This window comes from Scleropages formosus, chromosome 10 (assembly GCF_900964775.1).
Source record: "Scleropages formosus chromosome 10, fSclFor1.1, whole genome shotgun sequence".
In the NCBI taxonomy this organism is placed as follows: domain Eukaryota; kingdom Metazoa; phylum Chordata; class Actinopteri; order Osteoglossiformes; family Osteoglossidae; genus Scleropages; species Scleropages formosus.
The window spans coordinates 15,500,230-15,510,403 of record NC_041815.1 but is presented as its reverse complement, the minus strand read 5'-3'; the positions used below and the strand labels follow the sequence as shown (position 1 = coordinate 15,510,403).

Below are 10,174 nucleotides of genomic sequence, written 5' to 3'. Positions count from 1 at the left end.
TCAAAGACAAGAAGAACAGCACTAACAGACCCCCCACGCCCTTACTGACGGGATGGTCTGACGTTGGTTGTCTGTGATTTTTCCAAGACGTTACACATCTGATTAGAAAATATAGCATTGTTTCACAGTGATGAGGGAAAAAAAAGTCAAAATTGGTGACCAGCCACCTCGCTCAATCCCCGTTCTGACACTCTGCCGTTCCAACGGTGTCTCTTACTACACAAGTGGGTACTTTCACATCATTCACTGCGCGGCTCACAACATGATGGCTTAACACGTCAGCGGCTGAAAATATTTGCCATATATTTTTAGCTACCTTATTAACTTTGAAAGGCCTCGCGAAAATCTGTTTTAACGGGGCCGATCTGCTGTAGCAAGTTTTGCCACGAGCCCCGGCTAAGTCCCTTTGAATCTGAACAAGAGAGGATGGGGGAGAGATCACATGGTTATGACTAAAAAGGAGCTTAAACGATGGTTGGCGCTATATTTAGTCCTGCTTATTTTGATGTTACATAAACTAGGCTCGCAATGTAATGCGGACCGCTGAAGAGCACCATTTCGGCGATTATCACGAACTCAACAGAAGCTCGCTGTTGCAATCGAATTCAGCTTCGACGTCACGAACAGCGTGCCGTGACGTTGTAGTCGAGGGGCGTGTGTTGTGTGACGTCACATTCGGGGGCGCGGTCTCCGTGACGGCCCCGTTCAGGAAGTGAATTTAAGGGAAATAAAAAAAAAAAAAAAAAAAAAAAAAAAAACGAACAGAAGGGAATGAAACCGGAGCAGGCGGAGGATCCCTGCGTTGCGCTTTCGTCCGCGTTCACAGAGCTGCCGTGAAGAAGCCCAGTCGTCAGCGACGATGCTCATTAAGGAATTGTGAGTTTTCATTTCAAGATGTCTCTCTCGTTACTAACAGGGTGTAACAACAACCTCTCTGAATTACCGGTAGTCCTGCGAAGTGTGTGTGTGTGGCTTAGACTCAGTCTTGGCTTCTTCCTGAACTTTAAATATGATGGTTTTGCTGAGTCAAGGCATTCATCAGCCCGGACAATGTATTATTCAACTTCCCCTTGAATCGCATCTCTAGCGATGTTTATTAATAATATTAAAATTATTCCGTCGTTGAGTTTGAAATATGAGATTTTTCTTTCCTTCCTCTAGTAGGTGGTACGTTTTTCCTCCTGGGCCAGGAGGATAATCACGTGTGGCCAACGTGTTACATATTAACAAGACAGTCCCGGCGGTGCGCGTTTGAGATGCTGCGAAGGAAAGAACAAAAATAAATAAATGAAGGAATATAGATGGATGGGTGGACGACTGACCGCCGGCTCTCTTTGCCGAACAATCTTAGTGAAAGCACGTTCTCGTGTCCCCCATGTCTTTTGCGTGAGCGCGCCCCGCGATAAGGCATGTCCACGTAATGTCAAGGCGTGAATGGGCGAGCCGCAGCTGGGTCACGGGCTCGTGTCATGTGTCATCGTCACCGGTGGGTACACCCAAAGATAATAGTCCCTGAGCATAAAGCTGTGGGTACACTCAAACTTTTTTTGTTCTAGCAAGCACCAGCAGGTGGCGTAGTGCCTAGGGCTGTCGCTGCGTAATGTGAACGTTCCTGGTTCGAATCCTGCTCATTTTGTATTACCCTTGGTCAAGGTACTTATCTTGAATGCGTATGGTAAGAATACCCTGCTCTATGAAGGGGTAAATAATGGTTGAAGGCTAAATAAAGGTTAATAATAAACATCTGTAGGCTGAAACGAGTAACTCGGTAACGGTAATTATGCGTACATATAGGCACAGATGTGAACTGTACGGCTTTCTCATATTGCGGAATATGGTCAACGTGAGGCTGTCACGTGCTGCTCGCCGAGTCTTGATCAAATGAATGAGAGACGGTGACAAGTGGTGGTCTTACTTGCTCTCCAACCACTTCTTTTTGGTGCTGAAAAATGCAAACTCCTTTTTTTTTTTTGCCACCCCTCTGTCTATGCCTCGTCTGCTGAATGGGTGATTTTGAAAAAAGACACTTGATCCATCCATTGTATTGATTCATTTACCTGACTTATTTTTAAACTACAACTCATTACCCTCTTGCTCAACTTGGTAACTTTTTTTAAATTGACCAAATTTTGGGTAAATACCTTGCTCAAGGGTGCTACAGCAGGAGGTGAGATTTGAATTTGCAACCTCTGAGTCCAAAGGCAGCAGCTCTAACCACTATACTACCTTCTCCAGATAAGATTAACAGTTAAAGCATTTCTTTGAGAAACTCCTGGATAAAGAGATCGTGTTGCAAGTCAGCCCAGGAGCTTTTCTCAAGTCCTCCACCTGGATTGTAGCAGAAGACTGTATTGCAAGCAGATTTGAACTTGCGCCGTTGGTAGCTTGAGACAGTAAGTGGCTATCAACCAGTTTATTCTCAACAGAAATCCTCTCCATCCAGGGAACCATTATAGAGATTGTAACCGCTTCCATGGACTCCCATGCCTGCGACACATAACGGTTATGACTTTTATACATCATGTGCATTTGTCTGGTTCCTGAACTAGAGCAAGAAGAAAATGTACCTTAAAATTGGTGGTACTCAATCCTGGTCCTACCCTACTCCTGTATACCGTGGCTTTTGTTGCTGATCTCTTAATCGGTTTTGCTTCACTGAGCTTTTCTTTGAATACAAACCATGCTAAAGCAAATGTGTTGGCGAAGGGTTCGGTTCTGTCAGGATTGCGAAACCGAATACGTGTTGGTATAAAAGTTATGGCATATGCAATTTTGTGTGTTTTTGATCATTCATGTCACTTAAGCAAAAAACTACCAAGGCTTTTTTGGGTAAATTAAGTGCGCAATCGTCGAATTGGTTTTGACTGGGAATAACCACACAGGTTAGTACTTAATACCCTAGCAGTATCTCTGCTGATCTCTTCAGTATTGTGGATATCCTTGGATTAAAACACTGAGGTTTTAAATGCTCATCTTGATGGTGAGGCCAGTCTGAGATACTTCCTGTTTTGTAACGATCTTGTTTCTTCTCCACTGCAGCCGAGTGGTCCTGCCAATTTCTGTGGATGAGGTAGGTGTTGAGTCTTGCCCTTACTCCTCTGCTTCAAGCAGATCCAGTTCTGTTTGCTGAGTCAGAACACTAAATGCACAATATACAGTAGATGCATTTGCCTCACTGTCACCAGAGACCATTGTGGCCTGGATTGTAGTTTAGGCTGCTGTTCCACATTTTACTGTTCACACCCAGAAGTTCCTGTTTGCCCACATCTGGTTCTCCTTGTTGTTCCTCACTATTGTCATGATAATGATGCTGAAAATGCATGACATGTAGGGTCTTGTTACACTCTACTGTAGGTCTTTAGTTGGCTTTCCTATGTCTCTTCCCATAGAATATTTTACTCATTTTTGACCTTTAATGTTATTCTGACTTGAAGGAAGGTTCCTATTAACACTTGGGAGTCTTGGAGGGTCAGAGTGTATGCTGACTTTTTGCCAGTTATTCTGCCTTGAAAATAGTTGCCTCAAGTCAAATAACTTCAGACTTTATGTGGAATGTGTTTGTCTAGTTTGGTAAACTGAAATTCAGTTGCTGACATATGTAATAGATAAATGGACCAAAAGGCTGTATGGTTGCAAGGCAGTTGTGGGTCCAGTGGAATGGATCAAGGTGCTGTACTTGGGACCATGTGCCTGGGAGTCTGTGTGAGTGTGGAGGAAGGAGTGTTTCTCCAAGGTCTCTCTCACGTCCTTCAGGGTACCTCTGTGGAAAGCAGTCTTGTCCTGCTCCATTGGTGCCACTAGATCATGATGTTAAGTTGCTTATTTCTTCTGTGTGGTGTAAATCAGATGGGAAAGGGGAGTATATACTGAATAGTTAAGTTGTCATTAATTAGATCATGGTCAGTTGACACCTAAATGTCATTTTAGACACTACTAAGCAACAAGTGGTCTTTGATCCTTTATTAATATGAGTTAAAATGCCTTTTAACAAAATTTAAAAATGTCAAATCTCTATTGGAATTCTGTTAGTGACTCATTTGAGCCTAATGAAGAGCTCAGCTGGAGAAGAAACCAAGGCACACAGTGGGCTACTGGGACTGGCAATGGAAATGTCTGCAAAAGCCCTTAAATGGCATCGTGTGTGTGCGTGTGTGCACGTGTGCTTGTGTGTTAATATCTGGCTTTCCTTACCCCTTTTTTTTGGTCTTGTACGAGGAAGTCGTCACTCTTCCTGGAGAGAGTACCGGCTGGCTTTTTGGTTTGGTCTTTGTGGTTGGAGTTATGCTTTTAAAGGGGGCACAAGGTCAAAGCCCACAGTAGACCACGGCTGCATAGCCGTGAGCCTGAGAGAGACCGTCAAACAAAGACGACAAGCAGGAGAGCAAGCTGGTGGCTGACGTTAGACTGGGCCGGTCCGGCCTTATTGGCGAGCCTTCGAACACCGCTGCATTCATGTGTGGAAGAACAAAGGTCGGGGAGACGCATCAGTGCTGTGCTGTTGACTTCAAGAATGAGCAGAGTTGCGGGAAGGGCATCCTGAGAGAGGATGGGATCGGGGAGGTCTGATTCTGCACAGGAAACAGTCTCAGGATGAGGCTGTTGGTTAGAACATGGTGTCACACACGCATTTCCTTCAGCCCGTGAAGTTGGGGGACGGAGGAGGGAGGCTTAGTTTTGTTTTTTAAAAAAAAAAAAATAAAAAAATCATTTGGCTTTAATTTTCATTGTTCCTTCTGAGTCTCTTCTCTCAGTGAAAATATTTATTTTCATTAATGTACTCTTCTCGTCTCCCTCGTGAGTCATCACTGCTAGAATTTGTTCTGCCCTCCATTTGGATATGTACTCGTTACCTTCAAGAGTTGCTTGGCAACCCCCACACACTGATGCAGTCAGATGTGTGAATGAGAGATCTGCCTTATGCTTTGCATTGACTGCATCCCAGTTGTGTGTGTGTGTGTGTGTGTGTGTGTGTGTGTGTGTGTGTGTGTGTGTGTGAGAGAGAGAGAGGCTGGCTCCTAAGCTCTACACCATGATTCCAGTGGAGGTGGGAGCTAGTTGTTTGTAGAACAAACTGGTTCAAACACTGTCCTCGTTCATGGTTTCCTTTTTTAATCCAGTCTTGTTTTCTTTGTTCTCCCTAGTGCTAGAAAGCGTTGTCGACTTGTCCGCACAGATGCGGAGACCGTGGCGTCAGTGAAGATGGTATTAACTAATTTGTCCCCACACATCCCCAGTACCAAGTGGGCCAGCTGTACGCGGTGGCAGAAGCCAGTAAAAACGAGACGGGAGGCGGCGAGGGGGTGGAGGTGCTGAAGAATGAGCCGTACGAGAAGGATGGGGAGAAGGGCCAGTACACTCATAAAATATACCACCTGCAGAGGTGAGCCCTGTTGCCTTGGTACAGAGTTGGATGTTGACCTTCCCCTGTCCCAGCCTTCAATGCTGTGTCTTGTGCTTTTACCTTACTTTTGTGTGATTTGATGTTTAACTGCTCTTTCAATTTCACCACGGCAGTAAAGTGCCAGCGTTCGTGAGGATGTTGGCTCCAGCATCCGCCCTCAGCATCCACGAGAAGGCTTGGAATGCGTATCCCTACTGCCGCACCAGTGAGTGCCTCACAGCTCAATGGCTCTTCAGTTTTCTTTGGATAGAGTGGTGTGTTTGCCTGTCATATCTTTATATTTTTGACAGTCCTTTGCTTTGAGGGAAATGTGACAGCTGGAGTAGTGGGATTGCTCTCTGTCATCCACACTTGGTGCACGTGGACGCAGACTAGGCAAAGCTGTTCGGATGTGTTGAGCTGAATAATGTTGGTCAGAAATTGTCTTGAATTTTTGTATTTCCCTAAGAGCTTGTTTTCTTTTCCCCCTATGATTGTTCCTTGGGACAGTTCTAACTGTAAGTATCCCATTATCTGTACTATCACTATTTAATGACGTGTTTATTCAGTGGGCATGTAAATGAGACAGCAGCCTCTTGCTCAGTCGATGTTCTGGGATAGCGTATTGTATTTCTGCATAGGAGGACAAACTTCACCGGCTTCCTATTCTTAATCTATAACCACTTTAGTTGTCATGGAAACATGGGTTTAAATGACGTGTTCAAGGTACAGCTTGTCTGTTCTGGCTTTCTTCCTGATTTTTCTGCTGACTTACTGGACTCATGAGCTGTTGACAGTGAAGTACAGAAATTTTCAGTTTGCTTAAACTGAAAAGGCCACTTGTCCTTTCACAGAATGAGTACATGAAGGACAACTTCATGATCAAGATTGAGACGTGGCACAAGCCTGACCTCGGCACTCAAGACAACGTGAGTGGCACGGAAATGGGAGGGCTGGGATGTTTAAGGTCATTACCCAGTATAATTTAGCACCAAATTGGTATGAATGCTGTCATCAGGATTTGGTCTGAGGTTTGATGGGTCTACTTTCCTGTATCCCCACGCAGGTTCATTGCCTTGACCTGGACACCTGGAAGAAGGTGGATGTGGTTTACATCGACGTTGCCGACAGGAGCCAGGTGGATTCAAAGGTGAGGTGCAAAACCCTCAGTTAGCACGGCGCTAACATATTAGTACTCATTCACTTGTCACCCCTGTATGCCTATTAACCTTGATCATGGGCTTTCCCTCACCTACCCCTTCTTCCACAATCTCCCCAGGATTACAAGCAAGAAGAGGATCCTGCCTTGTTCAAGTCAGTGAAGACTGGTCGAGGACCCCTGGGGCCTGACTGGAAGGTACAGAATCCCCCACCCCAAACTCTTACCACTCTAACTCTGGGTTTCTTTGTCTCTGGTTTACCCTGGTGTTTGCTGGCCTTGCTCTGTGCAGAAGGAGCTCCCCACCAAGACTGACTGTCCTCACATGTGTGCCTACAAGCTGGTTACAGTCAAGTTCAAGTGGTGGGGCCTGCAGAATAAGATTGAGAACTTCATCCAAAAGGTGAGAGATGGTTAGATGGGTGGCTTGTTCAACATGCACACATTGTCATAAAGGGCACGACACTGAGGGAGAACGCATGAATGCTGCGCACAAGGAGCGTGTGGGATTTGCATGACTTACGTGGAGTAACGCTGTGGCTCGGAGGTTTACGTTCTCTCGGCCAGTCCTGCGCTCCAGCCATAACCTTGCAAGCTGAAGGCTCACAATTTGCATAGCAGTCCTCCTGTAATACTGTCATCTAAACAAAGAATATGAATACCACACACAATCCCTCATTGTTTTCAAGTGTTTGGTGTTGCCAACCTTTGATTTACAAAGTGGTTAAAAACGTTTCTTGCTGTACAATCCAAAGAGGACTTTGCTGACCTCTAGTGGGCAACCTGGAGATTGCAGAGGAGCTCAAAGTGATCCTGAGTTGTTTGATCATCTCCCCTGCAGCAAGAGAAGCGCCTGTTCACCAACTTCCACAGACAACTCTTCTGTTGGATTGACAAGTGGGTCGATCTGTCGATGGATGACATTCGCCGCATGGAGGAGGAGACGAGGAAGGAGCTGGACGAAGTGTGTATTTTATTCTTTTCACCAAAGCGATAATACCTATAGTTTACTTTATCCCTGTCTACTCAGCAACTAAGGATAGGGGGTCGCACACCAACACATACTTCTTAGTCTTATGTAATGTTTAATTTTTTTAAATTGTTTAGGGGGCAGGATTAGCAGAGCCAGGTTTACTGCAGCAGTTATTTCGCCTTATTCCGTCTTTCACGGTTGTACATCTTAATTTTTAGCTGAACAGAAATGGGTCACAATATAGTAGTGCAGAAATGCAAATACAAGTACATAATGCAACTGAAAGTCAAATGATTACAGGTGGCAGGGGTCATTGCACAGCCCTCAGAACATAAGGAAATGTGACTTAACCTGAATAGACTTTAGAATATTAACTCGGTACTAGATCTGTGCAGTTTCAGTTTTGTAAGTCAACAGTGTATTTATCAGAATAGCAGTTTGTCTGGACCAAGATGGACAGACAAGTACAGCTTTATTCTGGTTTTTTGTGTACTAAAATTAATATAGCTCCAGTAAGACTAATCTGTCACATTTTGAGATGGGAAGAAATTGCCAGAGTGCCTGGAGCCACTTTGCAGTTAAAGCACTGCAGAGATGTCCCTTGAAATATCCAGTTAAGGTACATTAAGTAAATGAATTTGGAGTACAAAGGATGTTATAATAAAGCCACCTCTCATTAAAGCTAAAAAGTAAAAACAATCCCTTAAGTTTTAAAAGCACTGAGCTAATGTTTCCATTTAACAGTATTTAAATCTTCCTACTCAATTACTTTGAATTACCAGGGTTATACCGCTATTGTCAGTCTTGTCCTTGTTTTCCGTAACATACAAATTGCCCTGTCAAAAGGAGATGGCAATATCAAAACCCAAACAGCTGGAAGTAAAGCTATAAACAAACTCCAATAGCACCTCCACCCCCAGAGAACCTGTTAGTCACTGCATTATTTACAGGTGTCAGGTGTACATTAGTGCTCACTCCTTCTACCTGTCATCCCCTGCTGCACCATCACCCCAAAACCCACAATGAGTAAATAACCCCCCTCCAGTAAGTTTAATAGCAGTAAATTTAAAATAGGAGAAATTTTATTTAATGTTAAATAGGACTTGGGACCCTGATTGGATATTGAATTGGAATTGAATTCCATGTTACAGATGCGAGAGAAGGACCCAGTTAAAGGAATGGTGGCTGTAGAAGACTGAAGATTCAGAGCTGTGAGTATGGAACTGGGGAAGTGGAAGAATGAAGTGATTTGGATATCCACTGGATATCCACCAGACCTCCTCCCTCACTCATCCACTGGCTGGGAGCATAGCATAGCAGCTTCCATTTAGGAAGCAGTCTAAATGTTTTAGAACTGACAATTTTGACAGTATTTATCTAAAAGGTCACAAAACTACTGTTGAAGGGCTGATAATATACTGTGGCTGGTATGTTTACCCTCTGTCTCTCTGTTTCAGGGCAGTAACCCTAAACACCAGCAGTGTTGCCTCCACACTCCTGTTTGTGGGGTCCTGGACCCCTTCTGTCTGGCCCCTGGGGGGCTGTCCCTCCCCCCCACCTCATTTTTGGTACTTGCTCAACTGCAGGGAGTTTCTACATTACTGAACACTAAAACTAAGCAGAGCCACAACCTTTTAGTGACTGTAGAGTGTACTTAAAGTCCCCAATGTCTGTTTCATATCTTAACATAATGAAACTATGATTGTGCTGTAATTATACAGGAAAAGATTATATTCATTTGGACAATACCAACGACTTCTATGAAAGGTTTTTGATTTGCATTGATTGTCAGGAGTCTTTCTGTGTTGCAGACTGAAATGTGTGCTCTCCTTGAAAATCCCCCCCAGCCCCATTCACAAATAACACATACTATGTATAAGTACCTATTCATAGTCTCCTGTATATCTTGGGGTGGCTTTCAGTAATGAGCATTCTTGCTACACCTCTTTCTGCTACCCAGATTTGACCATGGAGTAATGTGGAAAAGGAACCTCTCTGGTTCTGGTTGCTGATGGAAGGAAATCAGCCTATTTGTGATATCTGACAATGATCCAGTTGTTCCAGAGTGCTTGAATATGTGTGTTTGAGTGTGTGCCTATAATTTTTTTAAAGAGGCTAAATTTGGTCGTTTTGTGAAGGACTCTTGGGGAAAACTGCCCTGTTCAGGCCTGTACTGTAATAAAAATGTTTTCCATATTAAAAATAAAATAATAGAATAATCTTATGCACTTTTAAATTTCATTTTGGGTGCAAGTATGTTACATGTTTTAAAATACATTGGTGTTCAGACACATTTTACCCCCTTTAAGGTATGTGTGTTTCATGTTCAGAACTATAATGAAACTCCAGCACACAGAAAATATGACTGAGTTCAAAAAAAAAAAAAAAAAAAAAAAAAAATTTAAATCAAATACTCATTGAGTTGTGGAAATGTCAAATTGTAAACTCTAAATTCAATTGGAGTAGTGGATTTTTCCAGTGCCACAGTACTAAGGCACTCGCTTGGTGTGGTGTTCTGTGGATTAAGCCCTAAAGCATGAACTCCAATGCAGCCTTTCATGACCCTGTAAACAGAATGCTGCTCTTGGTGGTACACGGTCATGATGAATGCCGCAAGAATGCCCAGATCCTCTTTGGCATGTGGAAATAAGGGAGGATTATA

At 43.7% G+C, this 10,174-nt stretch overlaps 1 protein-coding gene across 1 annotated transcript; it reads left to right on the top strand.

Moving 5' to 3' along the window:
* Positions 1-706: 706 nt before the first annotated feature.
* LOC108933480 (phosphatidylinositol transfer protein alpha isoform-like) lies at positions 707-9,703 on the top strand. The gene is made up of 12 exons (XM_018750575.2): positions 707-876; positions 3,040-3,070; positions 5,235-5,380; positions 5,515-5,606; positions 5,891-5,898; positions 6,235-6,309; positions 6,447-6,530; positions 6,660-6,737; positions 6,832-6,942; positions 7,381-7,503; positions 8,664-8,723; positions 8,970-9,703. Exons 1-11 carry the CDS (start codon positions 860-862, stop codon positions 8,709-8,711), a joined length of 813 nt encoding a protein of 270 aa, XP_018606091.1. The 5' UTR covers positions 707-859; the 3' UTR covers positions 8,712-8,723; positions 8,970-9,703.
* The last annotated feature ends 471 nt before the right edge of the window (positions 9,704-10,174 follow it).